Here is an 18,742-nt window from a genome sequence, read left to right on the forward strand (position 1 = left end):
AATTGCTCAAAACAAAAATCTCCATAATTCATAAATTATCATTCAAACCAAGCCATACCAAGTAGGATACCTCCTCCAGATGACGCCAAGCACGCACTGTTTTTCTTCCTCCGCACTCAAGAAATTCTCCTCAGCAGGGCTCACACACTGCCACCAGTCTATGCACAAGGCGCCTGTTGCAGCTAAAGGAAGCTTTGCAGCCCAGTGTCTAGATGCAGCCCTGGGACAATACAAAAATAATAAACCAGTCACAGTTCTAGCACTGGAGCCAAAGCATGTTTCTTTGTGAAGCTGGCAATACATCTCAGGTAACCAGAAAAGAGAAATTGTTTTCTTCCCTCCTTCACTCTGCTAAAATTAGCCAGGCTCCTTGGCTTCTTCTCTTTTCACACCTCCACTTCTCCCATGGTTTTTTATGTGGGAGGAGACATTCTGCACAAAACTCTCTTTCTAACGTTCCTTCCAGCATGTGGTACTGTTTTGGTGTGGGCCTTGCAGGTGTTACACCTCTGCTCCTAACTACAAATGAAGTTAAAAATTATTTATTGCTTGGGTCGTTATGTGTAGAGAAATATATACTAGAACTGCAACAGGAAGCCAAACACATAACCATGTTACACTGCAACAGCTTTGCTTTTATTTTTTTTTAATTGTTGCCACAATTGTTCCATTAATGTTAAAAAGCTGTTCTGTGTTCTTGTTTTGAAGTGTCTTCAGACACTTATTAAAAAAAAATAGTTTTAGGTTTCATACTGCTGGAAAAGCCACACAAATGGCTGAAGAAAAGAAAAATCCTACAGAAAAAGAACAGTTACAGGCAACATGATGACACGATGTTTCATCCTACATGGAAATCCATCTCTCAACACAGAAATTACTACGTATTTTTTCTTGAGCTCTGAATCAGAAGGCTAGCCTTCTTAGTACTGAAAAGTAAAAGCAGAAAACAAGGCTTTTTGGTAAAAGAAATAAGTATTTCAAGAAATACTATTTTTTCCATACGCCGTTAATAAGCCTTTTCTTTCCAGAAATGAAAGAATTTCCTGCATGATGCTGAGAGAATTAAAAAGTCTGATTTAATTGAGAGTAAATATAAGACCCTGGGTTAGACCACAGGTTTGGGGATTGAAATTCAGGTGCTGAAATAGACTTTTCCCCCATAAATTGACTGTTCTGCGGCTGGAGCAAGTTCAGCCTCTGGCAAGGCTACAGGAAGTAGCATAGGCATATTGTTTCAACTCTCCTGGAGGAAAAAGCAGCTATTCTAGAAGGCCTTTAATGCAGAGGAGAGAAAAAAAAAAAAGGGAAAAAAGAGAGAGAAAGGGGAGGAATTAATAAGGAGAAAAAAGTGCAGGGGCTGGGCAGGCTGAGCCTGGACCCTTCTGCAGCATCAGGAACGATGGTGGGTGACCCAGCTGAGATCCAGTTCAAGCCAGGCATTCATCTGATCTGCTTTGGAAACCAACTTTGGTGCCATCTTTCTGGTGGAATACAGAAAAAAAATCTCCTTCTTCTGAAGTAATTCCTCAGAAAATTCAGTCTTTCAGTCTTAGTGACCTCTCTGGGACCTGAAAGAAGTCAGCACCTTGCAGCTCTGCAAATGGTACCAGCCCATTCAGATGTAATGTTTGGATAGCTGCCTTCACGCCTTCAGCAGAGTTCAACTGTTCCATTTCCAGGAATGTAGGTGGTGTTATCCTCTGTTGGCCTTCAGGACATGCTAGGCAGCAATTTTAAAATGAGAGATTTGGCTGATGCCAAGGTGGCAAAGAGCACTGAGACAAAAAGAGCTGTAATATAAGGAGCAAGCTATTCACCTGACAAAGGTTAGCTCAGTTTGGTTTAGCTCAGTCCATCTTTCTTGAATTTTACAAAGAAACTAAGCTACAATTTCTATCCTGTCTGTGTACAGTTATGTGTAGAATCTGGTAGAGTATATACAGAAACTGAGGACCCAACAAATACGAATTAGAAATAATAGGTAAAAATGTAATGTGATACACAGCTGTATATACAAATACATGCTTGCACTTGCACCCCTATGCGCATACCTACACACTTCCACATGGCAACGTTTTTCCTTCACATGGTATGTTTTCTGCACAGCTCAGTTAACTTCAAGTTGAAAACCATACACTTTGTCCTGTATTTTAAAGCCAGCATTTGGCCTCAGCTCTAAGTGGCAAAGACCAATTACAACTCTTAGTATTGACCATCCACCTGAGTAAAGATACACTGAGTATAGCCTTCATAAATGTCGTTTTAAATTTTGTCCTTCATTTATAAACAAATTATTGGCCACTGTGTGGCCAAAGACTTACAGAGGAGAAGAAGAAAAAAAAGTTACTATACTTAATAAAATAACACACTCCATAACTGCTCATCTTTCTGAATCAAACACTAATGTCATAAGCAAGTTTGTTTTGTTTTTTTCTTCTATGAGCTTTTTGTTTTTAAAGTATCCATCGTATTGTTCTGGGGTACGTTAAGAGGTTGTACAAACAGAGAATGGCTGTGTAGTAGCAAGCAACATCATATATCACACAGCGAGTTTTACTGTCTGCTTTTTCGACTTGGCTTTGCATTTACAGCAAGTAGTATCTTATAAAAAATGTGGATCTGTTAAATTCAAATTGTCAGCCAGCAAGGAAGGAGCCTTTTCCTCATATCATGTACTTCAGTTTTACATAGAAGGGCATGCTCTTGTAAAGACTCTTGTACTTTTCGTTGTGCTCTCTTGGATTTTAGATGTGTGGTTGACACTGCTATGTAAGAGCTCAGCAAATGTGAAGAATACTTGAATATCTTAGGTATGTCAGAGTCCCTTTGTGAAAGCCTGTAACTTCAGCTTCTGGGAAATTGGGATGAGCTGAAATTGGAGACATTCAGATAATCAGTCCTTACCACTGATGTAGAAATATTCAAAGGTTCACAGATTTTTTATTTTTAAAGGTTTGACAGCAATATCAAGAGCATTGACTGCAAAACCACACACACACACAAAAAAAAAAAAAAGCATGTTGAGCCCAGCTTCAAAGAATGCCCATCTATTGACCCATCCACAGGAGCAGGCAGGACTGCAGCATGACTGTCACCAGGCTGCTGCAGTCACAAGCCTCAGGGCTGCACCTGAACCACTGGAAGTTCAAGAGGGAGAGGGAAAAATGTTTGGGGCTGCACATGCACATCTGGTGTAAGAAGCTGCTTTTCTTTACCAGATGTAGCTATATGTGAGGAAATACTCACATGGCCTGGTTTTTCCATCAAAATCTTTTAGTATGTTGTAGGTCTTAAACACATGCATCAGAACTGCTCATGAATAAACCTGAGGCAAAAACATTTCTAACCAGAACATGGAGACTACAGAACAGCTTCCACTTAGCAATACTGGATTGTAAATAGCACAGTTGGGTATATTTACTTAGAAAATTCTATAATTGCCTGTAAGAGTAAGAGATTGAACATGATGGTAACAGAAATCCACCCTGGCATTATAAATTTTTATAATTCAGTTTTCAGCAGAGTGGGTCTTCTGATGCCCTAGGTTAGACATTCTGCTTCTGGATACCTGCACCTGAACTAATCACCGAGCAACTTACTGTAGAGCTGGTGGGGACAAAGGGAATCTCCACAGCACCATTTGCCCAACTTGATGCCTGTCACAGGAGGAAAACCGCTCTGCAGAGGCGCCTGTTGATTTTCAGTGACAATAAAGGGGCCCAAGGTGACTCCCTCAAAATGAAGGCATCTAGCCATTTTCTGAAGCAGCATGCTTGCCCCAGAGCTCAAAGAAGCAGGAAAAAAAATAAAAAATAAAAATAAAAAAGGAAGAAGCCTGAGTTCATTATATGATAACCCTACTGAGTTTATCATCAGAATTCCTAGAAGTCTCGAAAAAAATTTGAAAGTAGTTCAAACTATATATAATAAAACCAGTTTTTCTTGTAAACCATGCAGATTAATTGGCTTTCAAGTGTATTAGTAATTTAATGGCTGCCACACAATAGCCTGCAGGAAAAATTGGCAGCAATCAGCCAGATGAATTTCAACCTCAATTCATGCAGCTGATTCAGACACTGTGGGGAAGACTTGAGTGTTTCATGGATGTCTGGCAAATCAGGAAGTCCAGCCCACTTTCAGTTTTACTTATAGTTCACTAGCCACTCTTTTAAGATGCTTTGGGAGTCCCAGGGTGTTTTGACTATTTATTTTAAATAACCTTAACAGAAAGAATAAAACATTTCAAGTCATTAAAAAATCAGCCTGGTATGCTTCAGTGAGGGAAGACACATACAACTTTTGAGTGATCATCTTTCAATTTATGTCCTCAAACCTTCATCTGTTTCTCTGTTCAACACATAAATCAGAAGTTAGAATGTTTCGTATTTCCTTTAAAAATACTCAACATTTCTCCAAGAGAACTGCATGGTTTCAGTCTCCAGAACTGTGTTCAGGAGTATCTACCATTTCAGGAACTATCAAATGAAAAACATTGCTACTAATTGAAAAATACTTGCCTTTAGAAGCGTAGGATTCCTTCAGAGCCATTACTCAGAATTATTTATGTTAGCCACCCTATTGATTTCAGTACACTGTGCTTTGTGAGAATTGTAAAATATGGCCTTCAGTAAAATATAGAGAAAATTGTATCCTGTGTGGTTTCATTCTTCTCCCATCCAACCCAGCTGATGGGACAAAAGATGTATTTAATTTGTACAATTACGGATATCGCAGAACCTCTGCAGGAAACTCGTCTCTTCTCCTTTAGTTTTGGTGTGTTAGCCAGGCACCATGTTAATAACAGAAGCAAAGCCAGCTGCTGTTCCAGCACCCGCCATGCTGGGGAAGGCGGCAGGGGAGGCAGGTCCCTGCCCCTGCAGCTCCAGCTGTGCCCCAAAAGCCTCGTCTCCGTCCCAAGCAGATCCCGAGCTCCATGTACCAAGGATACCAAGGAAGCAGCCAGGTTGTCTGCAGCCCCGCTCCTCCCCTGACCCCGAGGCGTTTCCTCCGCGGGGCAGGAGCACAGCCAAGGCCTGGCCGGCAGGGTTGGCCATCCACCAGCAGCTCCTTCTCCCATGCAAGGGCCCAAGCCCCGGGAGCACATCTTCCCTAAAGCGCCTTTAAAGGCAAGGAGCAGCTAAAAGCAGTGATGTGAAAGGCAGCTTATTTTGTAGCCCCCAGTCTTTAAAGGACTTGCACACTCTCAATCTAGACTAAAACAGGCAAGATTCTTAACATGTGGAAAGAGCAATTTATAGTCCAGGTTTACCAACACTCATAACCTAAATTATTAAAATTTCTTTTTCTTTTTTTTCATTTTTGCACTTTCATAACTCATGCACTTGAACTTTTTTGAGTAACCCTTTCTCAAGTATTGTAAATGGTCATTGCTACTCTTGAATGTATTGTTACAATGCTCCAATCTCTAAGACAGCTGACACAGCATTCACTTTTACAACATATTAAGCCTATACATGAGAATTACCTTACATAATACAGACAGGCAATTCTGCCCTGAAAGCACGTAGCTAACTTGTATGTAAAATAAGGATATTTAAAACCAACTAGCAAGTACATCCTAAACATTCCTCCTGCTTGATCAGTTTAATTTATGAAAATAACTGTTAGGTGATTATCTTATTTAATGTTTCCCATAGCTACAGATAATGAAAAACTCCAAGCTCTAACACTTTCCTGACTAGAAACTGAGAATTTTCTGTAGCTATATTTAAATATATATATATATATACATACATAAAGCACCATCAATTCAGCTCAATGTATTTTCTCTTCCCAGTACTCAGCAAAAAAGTCTTGAATTTTAAGCCACTGTCTCTTAGGAAATATTCTGCACAAATATACTAAAATTAAAAAAAATAATTTTTCATGAGACCAGCATTCCCAGGATATAAAAGCATACTGTTCTTAAATACTCTAAATAATCCACTACTAGTGAATTTATGTTAGATACGAAAAGAAATCTTATTACCAGTCTCCTTGATTTGAGTTTTTACATACTGATATTCTACAGTTCCTTTGTACTAATCCTCCTTATTTTATCTGTGGAGTCTCTGAAAACATCATCATTATTTCTTAAAGCCTTCCTATGACAACACTGTGGCACTTGAAAATCAGATTGACCCAATGGCTAGATCTGCTTTCAAAAGGTAGATACTCTACCACCACCACCTTCTCCCCACAGGAGAATATCACAGGCACATATATGTTTTCCACACAACATCAAATTCTACTTCTTTATGTGTTGTCACTTACTTCTTTTGCACGTTAGAGGAGATTCGGTTCTGATTGCAGGTGCTGAGTACCTTTCAGTGTCTGTGTCCATCTGCTTTTCCAGCTGTTTCCTCTGTCTGTACAGGGACTGGTGTGTACCCTCACATTCACACACAGGATTGTGCAAAACCAGCATTTCCCATGCCAGTTGTGGCTGAGTGGCGCCTAGCGCTCGGGGTAGTGCTTCAACAGATTTCAGCTGACACCTCATCAACTCACTGCTCTCGCATCTCAACCAAACTTCTTCCCTGCAATTCAATTTCAGAGCATAGGGTTGTGCTGGGTAAATTTCTGAAATCAGGTGGGCTTATGTCTGGGACAAGGTCATAGGGAGTACCAGACTGGGAAAAAACTCCAGTGTCCAGGGTCAACAGAAGAATATGCACCTTGAGCAAAAGTGGTTGACAGCCTCAATGTTTAGTTCAGTGACTGGTTCAGAAGAGGGACTTGGGGGGCAAAGGAACCTCAGAGCTGCTGCTGGTGAAGGATTCCTGCCATCTCTATTATCAGGTCATGAAACAGTTTAGCCAATTACTGATCTATCCATTTATTATCACGGAATATATTTTAGGGATGAATGGCTTCAACTGAGGTTGAAAATTTTGCCTTTTCCTTGACTATTTCCATGCTAGCTCCAGATCAAAGTCACCAAAATGGATGCGAGCACAGGGAAGATGGCTATCAGTGATTTGCTTAGGTGTGCATAGTTTGCACTTTCATATTACAGCATGAAGTTATCGAAATGTGTAAAATGAGAATTTGTGTGTGCATTTTAAGCTGATGCACAGCAGTGTTTTTCTTCACACCAGTACTTTCATTCAAATACTGTTCAGTGCTGATTATCATATTGCATTGTATTAGTTGAAAAGTATTTCATAAAGATTGTTAGGTTAGCAGCTCAGTCTCTCGGAAATTGGCACAAAATGAAGGTTTGCTGCTGTATCTCAGGTCACCATCCCTTTTGCCTCTACACTTTGGTGATGGAAACACCCCATTCAGGAGAAACTCAAGGTACTTCCTCAGATTTAAAGTCAATTTCCTTTGCACCTTACTCCCAAACATATTATTTGCCCTCCCCACATGTAGATTTATTGCTAATTATTGGCAAATAAATGATTCCTTGACATGGATAGATATTTTTCTAGCTGAGGTTTGAAAGATTATTCCTTGCACTCTCAATTCTTTGTCACCAATATTTTCCAAAAAAAATTGCACCTAAGCTGTCACTTCCATTCTTCTACCTTTTCCCCTTACACAGACCATTATCTCTGCTGATTTTTTAAAATAAATTACATGTTGTGGTCTCAAAAAGTGTGATTTGCACTCAAAACAACCTGGGAGGTAAGTAAAGAGAGATGGTATGAAAGCAGTCATATAGGAAACAAAGTTGCAGCTTGTAGTAGTACTCTGACCCAAAACACAAGGAGAAGAAATCTTCCTTTCCTACCTCTGGATGAAAAAAAAAAAAAAAAAGTGTACTTTTAAATTGTCCTTGCCAAACAATTCCAGTCTGGACCTCTGTGAAGAGGATTCTGAAAAGTAAGCTAAGCAACAGGGGAAGAATTGGGCATAATTGGCTGCAGAACATGTACCGGAGCAGTCTAAAGTGCTACACAGTATGGTGGCAGAGTCCCTCAAGTAGAAGAAGACACTGACCGTAAATGAGCTCTCCACAGGGACTCTTTTTACCATCTCCTGGACAATCACACTGGACAATTCAGGGCTGAGAAATAAGCTCAGCATCATGCCCCATGATGGAAGTAAGCACAGGCCTATTTCCCCACCTACCTGCTTTCCAGGTGGAAGGGAGGAGAAGAGATTGTCAGAGGTGACATGCAGCCCCATTTCCAGTGAGTGACAGGTATGGCCTATTCCACCTGCACTCTTGAGTTAGTCCCATTCATGCCCTCTGTCTGACTTGTTCCTCATCAAGTACTCCACTGTATTGATGGTCGAGCACTGCAGCATGAGCAAATAAATACATTGCTGCAAGAACAATCCAAAGGAAACTGTTTTTTTGTTTTGTTTTGTTTTGTGTTTTTTTTCCACCAGCGAAGAAACATTATGAGCAGACAGCCTCTTTCATATGATCGTGATTCATGAGCTACTGTGATTTCCTGACCACTTTGATGCTACGCCTCAGAACCGTGGCACACAAGCTGAAGTTCACATTTCTCCATTGGTGCTTAATTCAGAGCATGTAATAACATTTCTAGTTGCCATTCACACATGCATTGAGTAACCAATGGGCCACCAGCTTAATACATTTGGTAGGTGCCCACAAATAGGACCACCCCCCCAAAATACTCCTGCAGAATATGAGCAAAATTCAATATATCCATTAGTCCCATGCCTGCCCTGGGCATAAGACCCTTGGTGTTTCTTAACAACTGATAGAAATATCTCAGACATTTCTGACTACCTAGCAAAGGGGTCTCTCAGTTGGCCCCATTTATGTGTCCCCCCACCTGCCAAGAACACACCTATCAGAGCAGAAGCTCTTGGGTTTGTTCTTCACATACCCTGGTATTTCTGCCTCCTTTTCTTAGGTCTGCAGCTAAGGAATAAGCTTAAATCTGATCAATCTGACATTCACTACACATTCATTCAGTTTAATCCCTAACACCTTCCTGAGGTATTTGCTTTCAAACACATTTAGACATTTCTCTCCACCTTTGCAGAATTGTCAGCTAAAGTGGAAATAACACACAAGTTGAAAATTCAGAGTCTGTTTCTCAGGTTGAAAAATTCCAGAGCCTGTTTTTTGTTTAAACTCTTAAGCACCAGACGTCTATCTTCCCTGAGCCAATGAATATATTAGAAACATTAGCAATGGCTACCAGTGATGATGGTAATTTTACATGAGGATTGCAACAAAACTGATTTGCCACCAGTTAAGGCAGTCCTTTCATCTGACCTCCTGCATGTGTCATGACCCATTTCACTAAAACAGAGGGGAAATTGTGTGGCACCAGAGGAGAACAATCACTCAGCCTGGGGGCCATGCTGCTGCTTCTTTTTGGCAAGATAGCAACATCCCATGTGACTGCTTAGTGTTGAAATGTTCATAATCAATTCAAAAGAACAAGATTTGCAACCTCTTCAAGTTACTGAGCGAACCTGAAACAAATTTTAGTTGTGTCTGAAGTGTTTCCTCTGCATGGGAAAAACCTGAATCATTCAGCTATTTTGATGTTCTCCCAATGAAAGAAAAGATTTCTCTAAGGAAAAAAAAAAAAAAAAGACAAACAAGGCCTATTTAAAGACTAAAACTTTCTGCTTTCTTTCACACAAACTAGATGGACAAATTAAGATCACACAGGCAGCGTTCATTTGTGTATTTCATAGTTTTTAAGACTGAGTAACCTGAGCAGTCTTTCAGCATACATTTTAGATGCAATGTTATATGCTATGTATAATACAACCATTGCACTGTACAGATGCCAAGCTATGAAAATTATTTCCCTGCTCTTTGGCGGACTCTGCAGGCAGAGGGATTAGATTATGTTCTATTTCTTTCTGGTTTGCAATATATTTAGACAACTGAATGGCTTTTCATTTGGTACTTGTCCTGCAATTCATTCCTTGCATCCTTTCCTTTCAAACTCGTGAGGCTTTTTCTATTTTATTTTATTTTATTTTTTTTAATCTAGTGCATTGTGCATTGTCCTCCCTTGTCCTTCCATGTATGGAAAAGGAGGACTTTCCTCTTGCCTATAATAATCAGTGTGTCCGCCAAGGGCTACTTGCAGCAGAAAGCTGTCTGTTAGCCTGGTAGCCGAGCTCTTCCTATGACAAGAGAGTGCAAAAGCCTTTCTTCCACTCCCAGTATGAACAGAGTTGAAGGCATTGCAGACCCTCAGCAGCCGTAGATTAGGGTTGGTCTGTTAGATCAGCGTAATGCAATTTTATACCAGAGAGAGGATCTGGACATTTGCAGAGGCTGCTTACTGTGTTATCTCAGGTCTGAAGGGGCTGTGGTGATTGATAGCGCTTTTATGTGAACACTAACTTAGCAAGATTCCCTGGAACTGTGAGTGTGGCAACTGTTTACTTCATTTGTCAGAAAATGACAAAAGTTCCTGAAAAAAAATCGTGTCTGCAGAGGCTCTGAATCATTCCTTTGTTATTAATGGATGTCTTTTTTTTTTTTTTTTCCAGTGGAACTAAGCCGCCTAGCAAAGTCATTGATGTGAAAAAAGAGGCAATCTTTTAATTAGCTACTTCCTCGCCGGGCAATGAAAATTGATGCAGTCTGGGGTGCCACATTGGTGGTAACCCTTGCCAGTGAGTAGGAGCAAGCTGAGCCACTCCAGAGCACACACTTCTACTCTCTTGATACATAAAAGTCCAGAAGTGACCAGAAGTGACAAACATGGGGTTTCTGTTGCCAGGTGCACTCTGGCTGACCACATGTGGAAATCAGCATTTCTTTTTCTTAGGAAATGCAAGTATTTTCGATGATCCCACTGTTGCAGAGCAATTAATCTAAAGCAGAACCTCCCAGTTTTACTGATCCATCATCAGTCAATCTGTTGTTCACCATCCATGCTCACTCCTCACTATAAGAAGTGGATCACGCTGAGAGGAAGGAGAACACGTGCAGAAAGTGGTCTCTGTTGGGCCTTTTTGTTATTCAACAGCTTGTCACCCATTTAGTGAGCACTGCTTGGCAGCTTTTACCTGGCACCTACCTGTGCTGCCAAGGTTTGGTTTCAGTCCGAAGCAACTGATTTGGCACCAGCCTTAGCCAAGAGCTGAGAGAACAGAGGGTGAATACTTTGAAAAAGGAAATAAGGAAAAAAGGAAAAGGGGGAGGGAAGGGAAGGGAAGGGAAGGGAAGGGAAGGGAAGGGAAGGGAAGGGAAGGGAAGGGAAGGGAAGGGAAGGGAAGGGAAGGGAAGGGAAGGGAAGGGAAGGGAAGGAAAGGGAAGGGGAAGGAAGGGGAGGGAAGGGGATGGGGAGGGCAGGGAAGGGCAGGGGACGAGAAGGGAGGGGAGGGGAGGGGAGGGGAAGGGAGGCGAGGGGAGGGGAGGGGAATGGAGGGGAGGGGAGGGGAGGGGAGGGGAGGGGAGGGGAGGGGAGGGGAGGGGAGGGGAGGGAGGGAGGGAGGGAGGGAGGCAGGGAGGGAGGGAGGGAGGAAGGAAGGAAGGAAGGAAGGAAGGAAGGAAGGAAGGAAGGAAGGAAGGAAGGAAGGAAGGAATTTAAACTATGCAGACTGCAGATTTGTAAAACACTTCATCTGAGCTAAAGCACGTGTAGCACTCTACAGAAGAGTGAAAAGAAACAACTGAAGGTGCTGCAAAGGACACGAGTGTCTCCAAGCCATGACGTGCTCTTACTCTTCTGTTTCCCCTCTCTCAAGGTTTTTTTTGTTTGTTTGTTTTGTTTTTTTAATTACTTATAGCAAGTTCTCAGGAGGTTCTCTTCTAGATACAAACAAACTTGCGTTAAACTTCTTCTGTCTGCAGACCTTACAAGAGGCACATCTGCATGTTTCTTTAGTGCCAATTTCTACCAAGGTCAAAAAAGGACAGCGAAAGAACAAAATCCAAAGTAATTTTGCTGTATTTCCAAGGCAAATAAGGCTGACTAGGATATTCAATTATTAGAAAGCAATTATCAGTAAAACCTTGATGTAGGTTTACTTTGAGTGAGTATTGGATAAAGGCTTAGATCCTCAGCGTGAGCTAGAGGGAGGACTGCGTATTTCTGTAGCGGTCCTCCCTGACCAGCAGCGCTGCGAGGAAGACCTGAACCTGGCCAAAGGCAGCATACTTCAGCTGCATCCGAGGCGTTCGCCCGGCAGACTTGCACATCCCAGCAAGTCCACCCCTGCCATTTCAGTGGCGTGACACTGAGGCAAAGGTTGGAGATCAAGCCTCATATACTCAACGGGTTTGATGGGAAACACTAGATAACCTCAGACATGCTGATTCCCACAGATATCCTGGTGTTTGAACCAGGTGTTTCTTTATATTTTATACATTAGTGGAATGCAATATGTATAATGTAGTGCACAGACTTGTGAATACCCAACATGTAAAGAACACTGTTTGGAAAAATTAATTAAGTGTCGCTGCTACTAGGATACCAAATTGTGCCTCCAGCAGCTTGTGTTTATACTGCTATGCTTTCCTACTCCAGGAAACAGATGGATCACTTTAATTTATTATTATGATTAATAATCCTGGTCTAACTCAAAACTTAATCTAGTTAGGCTACCATACACACTACCATAGCTCACATACAAAAGGATCAACATAGCCAGGTACACATGCCCTCTCTGCACAAGGTGAAGATGGGCAGATTTAACACATTTGTTATGTTCCAGACGAGTTGCAATAAATAAATAAATAAATAAATAAATAAATAAATGAAACACTTCTGTGAGGAAAGCACATGAATATATTTACTCATTTACATATGTGGAAACAGAAATGCACTTTCTCATCATGTGAAAGGAATCGGAGTTAGAGTAAGCAGTCCATGTTTGGTCTGATGCTCACCTTGGTAACCAGTGCAACAAGAAGACTCCGTGACATTTGATAAAGGCTTTACCATATGGTCACGGGAATACACTTTACTCAGGCAAACAGCCCTGGTGAGACTGTATAAGCAAATAAAATTTGCTTCGAAGTAAATTTATGGTTGCAGAAGGAAGTCCTCTGCACTTTGCACTTTCAAAATAGACTTCATGCAGTAGAAATGAAGAGTTTAGCAGTTGTTTGCATTTCTTCTTTCACCTTTTCAGGCAAATATTTGATCATTTTATCTCAGGTAGTAGACAGCTCAGCAACATGGAACAGTATGCTGGTATACGCACAGAAGAGGTATTTGGAATAAAATCTGATTTTTATCTCTGTCTCAGATTCCAGCCATATCTGTAGGTTTGATTGTTATCCACGTCTCCGTGCGCTGAGGGTGCTCAGTAGCCTACACCTGAGCCCTGCTCAGGTGAGCACATGCAACTTGCACACCTAATATGTGGTTGATGTCCAGGACCAGGACCAATTTGTAATGAATAAGGAGAAACAGGGTTAGCCTCCCACTCTGACTGTAAAAACAAAACAAACCAAATTAAAAAAAAAAAAAACAGAACAAACAAAACAAACAAAAAAAAAAAAAGAAGGGGAATGCAACCATCCATAGCACATGAGCTCACACTAGGCTAAATAAAGCTAATGAAGGAAGGTAAAGGCCTCCCAACACCTTTCTTTCTCACCTGTTTTCTCCACAGATCAAATCCACATCTCAGAAAATGACACATATATATTTACAGAAAATGCTTTGATGTTGCATGCTTATGAAACATTACAGGAACGTGTGTTTTATGTCTTCCAGAAAAATATATTGATGTGCCTCAAGATGGGAGAGGTAAGATCAGACTCCACGGAGCAGCTTTCAAGAAAACCAATTAAATGACAAAGAATTAAAAATGGTTGATAAGCAGCAGAGAGAGAAAAACTACAGGATGGAGATTGATCAAGTCACCTGAAGAGAAACACCTTTCGGACAACTTCTATAGGCAAATGATAAGAGTTTCCAGAAGAAAGTAGTCTGTAAGCAATATTTTAATTTTTGACCGACAATATTATCTTTCAAAGGAATCATCATGTTTGAGAAAATGCTCAGTAGGAAGAAAATTAAGTTGCTCTGGCAAATCCACACAAAGGTGGAAAAAGATCACAAGAGAAACCTTTGGTAGATAACTTTTGTTTGCCTCCCCATCCATCTATTGCCATTTGAGCCTAATCTAAGTGTCAGAATACTGAATGTGAGTTTTTCCAAAGTTCTCTGATGAATATTTTGTCACAATGGGGTAGATGCTGGCAATCCCCGTCACTGCTACCCATGTTGTCATGAACTACAAGATGAGTAAAGACTTCCCACCCAATCAAACTGCAGGGTAGCAACTGGTTCAGCCTTAGTACACATTTTAGGATCATTGGCAGTGATTCTGATAAGACATCAAACATCTGAGCACAGCTCAGCTTCAGCTTCGCATGCTTTCCTGAGGAGGGGAACTTTTATTAAAAAGCAAAACAGATACCCCATTCCTCCCCCATACTCCTTGAAGCTGAAAGAAAATTAGAAGAAAAGCAACAAACTTTATATTACAAAAGCAATAATACCATTGTCCCTCTGCTTTACAAGGCAATAATCCAATTTACAATCCATCTACTGACTGGCATCAGAGTTTATCCCTCACAAATCTAAGAATTCATTTGTAAGCCAAAAGGGCAATGATGCTACCACGGAAGCACGTGGAGTACTTGGTCACTAAGTTGCGATAGCTTGACTTAACTTTCCACAGGACAGGTTTATTTTAAAATCATATAGTATCAATTATATGAGCAGACCCTGTGAAATTTAGTCATTTATTAAGAGAGAGAAAGAGAAATGGAGAACCTGGCAATGACAGCTAAACAGAGTAGTTCATCTAGAAGTTGTAGCACAGTGCCATGCTAATGCCAAATTAATTCTTCGTGCCTCATATTTTGAGGCATGCCGCAAATCAGTAATTTTATAATAATGTTATATTTTATTGTACAACCAGTGTGAGGAACACCTTGCCAATGAGTATTAAGAAACACCTTGTCAGTGAACAATCAAGTTTGGGTGGTTTTTTGTACCTCTTTGATTTGAGTGCATTTTAGCCTTCCATTGAACTCAACAGGAATAGACTACTGAGTGTGATATGAGCTAATTTATAGTTATTGGAGTGTATGATGGTACATGACCAAACCCACCCAGGAATAAATACTGTTGGGGGAGCCAAGACTGGAGGGCATAGGAGTGTCCAGTCTCCAAAGAAGACCCAATCTGAGTGGCATATTAATATGCTCATGCCCCTTTTCTTTGCAATCCAAATAGTAAAATAAATAAATAAATAAAAGCAGAGTATCACTGTGTAAGGGCAGGCAACAGTTAACTAGCAAGAATTCAAATGCCACAGATAAGTGTGTCACCCTCCAGGCATTAGGCTCCAACCTGTTCTAGGTAAGCATACGCCTGGCCCACTCTTGCTCTTCACAGAAGCTCCTGTGTATGCTCCTCTGAATGCAACCCTGCTTGCAGAGCTGTCATAGTGCAACTGGGGTGTTTGACACTGAAAGAAATGCAGCATTTCAAATAAAAAGCAGACAGTATTTTTTAAACCTTGTTTCACTATAAACATAAGAGACTTTAGTTTTCTAACAAGAACATTTAATTAGAGCATTGCAGAACCATTTAAAGCACTTCGGCTGGGCACAAAAAGGACCTCCAGCAAACAAGCACTGTAAGGAGCTTGCAGATAGTGGCAGACAGTCCTGGCTGCTCTCTCCTCGGAGATTAGCACTTCAGCAGGGAAAGGGTCGGAGCTCACGGTGCTGGGAGACCTATCCCATTGAGGATGTAAAGTGGTGCCAACTTGCAAGAAAAGCAAAGGAAGCCAAGTAGCTGGGAACAATGACATCAATGCCTCTACAGGCATCATGTCTTCTCCCCACTCCCACTTTGGCTCCAAGATCCGTAACCCTTGCAGACAGCCACCAAAGTATATATCTCCAGTAATCAGTCTTACGTTGGTGCTTTGCTCCTTTTACCTTCTATCAGCACCTACTTTCATTGTGAGGTGATGGCCACCACAGAGAGCTTTGTAAAAAGCTTATGTTCATGAAGGAATTTGTATTAGATACTGGTTTGTGTTACTTACTGTATTTTGTAAAGGTTTTTTTTCCCTTTGGGAACTGTGCGTTATTAATGAGCAGTTTTATGCTTTACTTCTAGTACATGTATACCTTGTAATCGATGTGCTTTTTGTTTGTTTGTTTTCTTTTGATTTTCTATACAGAGCCAGCTAATATAAGGTAGATACTCTCTGGCTGAAATTCTGATTTTGCCTACCAATTAACTTATGGATAAATCCACATCGTAGCTGATGACGTTCATCAATTGTGTTGTTATAATCATCTGATAGCCTACCTAATTTAGCAGAATATAAGATCTTGAATAAGACTAATGCTTGCCGGGCCTCAAACTAAAGGGAAACATTGCACCACATGTACTTCCCTACCACCATTGCTATCAGCCCTTCTCCCTTATTGATGAGACATTGCAGAAGAGCGCTGGCTGAACATCCCAACCATCTGTATAGCAGTGCTCTGATACCCTTATGCATTCACCTGATCAAAAGTAATTATTGTAAACCAGATGAACGGCAATGAATCACTCAGTTATTTCTGCAGGAAAAGCCTGGTTCAAATGCAATCTCTTTCTAAAAGAAAAGACTTGGACTAAAATAGATATATTTCTCTATGTCCATCCTGATATAGTTGGAAAAATAAGGGATATAAAATTAACATTAATGAAAGCGCATAATTTCATTGTGCATCCCATTCACCAATAGCAACTATTTCAGTGGCTATTAATGACGTTCGTACTCCAGAAACCTCCTTCCCTGTCCAACTCATTTTCTCTCCCATGTTTTACTAAGAACTGAGTACCCAACTTCTTAATAATTGCTGTGTATAACATAGAACATAAGTTCTAAAAGTTATAAGTTCATAAGTTATAAAGCTTGTGCAGGACTTGGTGTTGTAATTAACCATCTGTTGTGCCTGGTTATCGATCTTACAAGAACACAAAGTGAAAACAACCTGGCCTCTTAATGTATACATCAGCGTATTGTAGCAGCTATTTTAGATAACTGTTTTTAATAGTTTTATTATGGCTGTAGTTTCTATATGAGGACTGTCCACTTGCAGAAGCATTGAAGTAATACATCAAAGTGATTTTTAAACTCAGTTCTATTTAACTACCAGTGATGGTGTATGAAAATTAGCGCAACAAAAACAAAACCCTACCAACTTGCTGGGAAGAAACATCTTTTCTCACCCTTGAAAATCCTCTTGTAAAAGAGGTATTTCTTCTAGTCCTCCTTTTACATAAATAGTAAATAACTAAGAAGCTAAGATATGCAGTACGATAGTCTATTTTAATAGTCTGCAATCAAATTTTAGGCTAATTAAGCTAACTAGAAATTCTAGGGTTACAGTGATTACTCACTCTTTATTGATGCATTGATGATAATACTGTTTACATAACACTCGATGTTTAAAATCAATACGTGCCAGTGTCCAGTGATTTGCTAATCTAGTTTTTGATCTAATCCTGTCCTATTTTTTGCAGCATACTCTAACTTCATATTATGAGTCATGTTGTCTTTCTAAAGTGATTGCCAAGTAAACCAAAAATGTGTTTTACACTGCTATTGAACTGCTCTTGTCTTTATATACAGTAGTTTTTATAAAGATGTCCTTAGGTTTTAATAAATGAGTGTAACATAAACTAATCTCTGTAATAAAACTTGCTTTAATGTTTCAAGACCTTCTGGAATAGCTTTATAGATCTGAGTTTCCAACTTCTTTCAGTAGCTTCAGACTTCTTGTCTTCCTTTTCCATCTGCAGGGAAATCCCTTGATACCAATACTCTATAGTTTATACAGGTGGAAAGAAAGAAAGTATATTCAGTGCAAAGAATGATGCTTGGACCTGAAGAACCAGAAAAAGAAAAGAAAAGGAAAAAAAAAAAAAAGCGAAGGCCATTGGATTGGTGTCACAGGTATTATTTGCCAACAAACACATGGGCTATTTAGTCTGCATCACATTTCCACCAGATGCTAATACCAGATACTTAAGAGGGAAATGTGGGATGCTGAACAAAGACTGCTAGAAATAAACATCACCTTTCCACTTCTCAAGGCTAGCTGAGAAGGCCAAATGTGCAACTAACGAGAAAGAAAGAATGCAACATTTTGCTTTTCATACATGATGCAGTGTCACACATGTATGTGATGGCAGCTCCACCTACCCAGCTGAGGCAGGGGCAAATACAGTTCAGCTTGCTTTGTAAAAAGGTAGGATCAACAGCTCACAAAGGCAGGACTTATATTTTTCTTCTGATGGGCTGAAGGCAACAGTGTTTTCCAGAAAGGCTTAGACCTACTAAACACACTGTGCTCTCAAGTCCCTTTGTAACAGACCATTTCAGAAGCATCACTGACAATATTCCAAAAAATCTTCCACATGCCTAGCTGAAATTTCAGCTTTTGAACTAGTAAAATGAGACATTTTTGACACCTGGATTCCACAAACACACCAATAGAAATGCAGCGGCTGTTTTGTGTTGGTAGCCTTGCAAAGTTTCTCCTTCATCCACCCAATCCTCAAGAAAATTTCACTGGTATCTGCAGTAACATTCACAGTGAGCCTAGGTCCTAGCACAAGACATGGACAGGAGGGAGAGTCATGGGGGCCTTCTTGCCTCTGGTTCCCTAGGCAGAAGCTGTTCTTGCTCTTCTCTGTCCTACAGCTCCCAAGTGTAGGTTTTCCTAAGCTGTTGTCCTCTGTCTAGCCTGGTTGGCCTTCTTGACTCATCCAGCATTATTCATGTCTCGGTGAAACAC

General features: G+C 40.5%; 1 protein-coding gene across 12 annotated transcripts in view; it reads left to right on the forward strand.

The window, feature by feature from the left end:
* SHISAL1 (shisa like 1) overlaps positions 1–17,659 on the forward strand; it is an 85,924-nt gene extending 68,265 nt beyond the window's left edge. For 4 of the 12 annotated variants that reach the window (XM_040565330.1, XM_040565310.1, XM_040565393.1 and 1 more), the window contains one exon: positions 3,545–4,647. Coding sequence is in view for 8 of the 12 variants with exons in the window: in XM_040565393.1 (XP_040421327.1) it covers positions 3,545–3,578 (34 nt within the window). In the remaining 4 variants the exon portion in view is untranslated. Of the gene's footprint in view, positions 1–3,512; positions 4,648–7,239; positions 7,303–10,452; positions 11,064–13,634 lie in introns of those variants that run through there. The other 8 variants (XM_040565377.1, XM_040565366.1, XM_040565355.1 and 5 more) reach the window with 7 other exon arrangements.
* The last annotated feature ends 1,083 nt before the right edge of the window (positions 17,660–18,742 follow it).

This window comes from Cygnus olor, chromosome 1 (genome assembly GCF_009769625.2).
Source record: "Cygnus olor isolate bCygOlo1 chromosome 1, bCygOlo1.pri.v2, whole genome shotgun sequence".
Lineage (NCBI taxonomy): Eukaryota > Metazoa > Chordata > Aves > Anseriformes > Anatidae > Cygnus > Cygnus olor.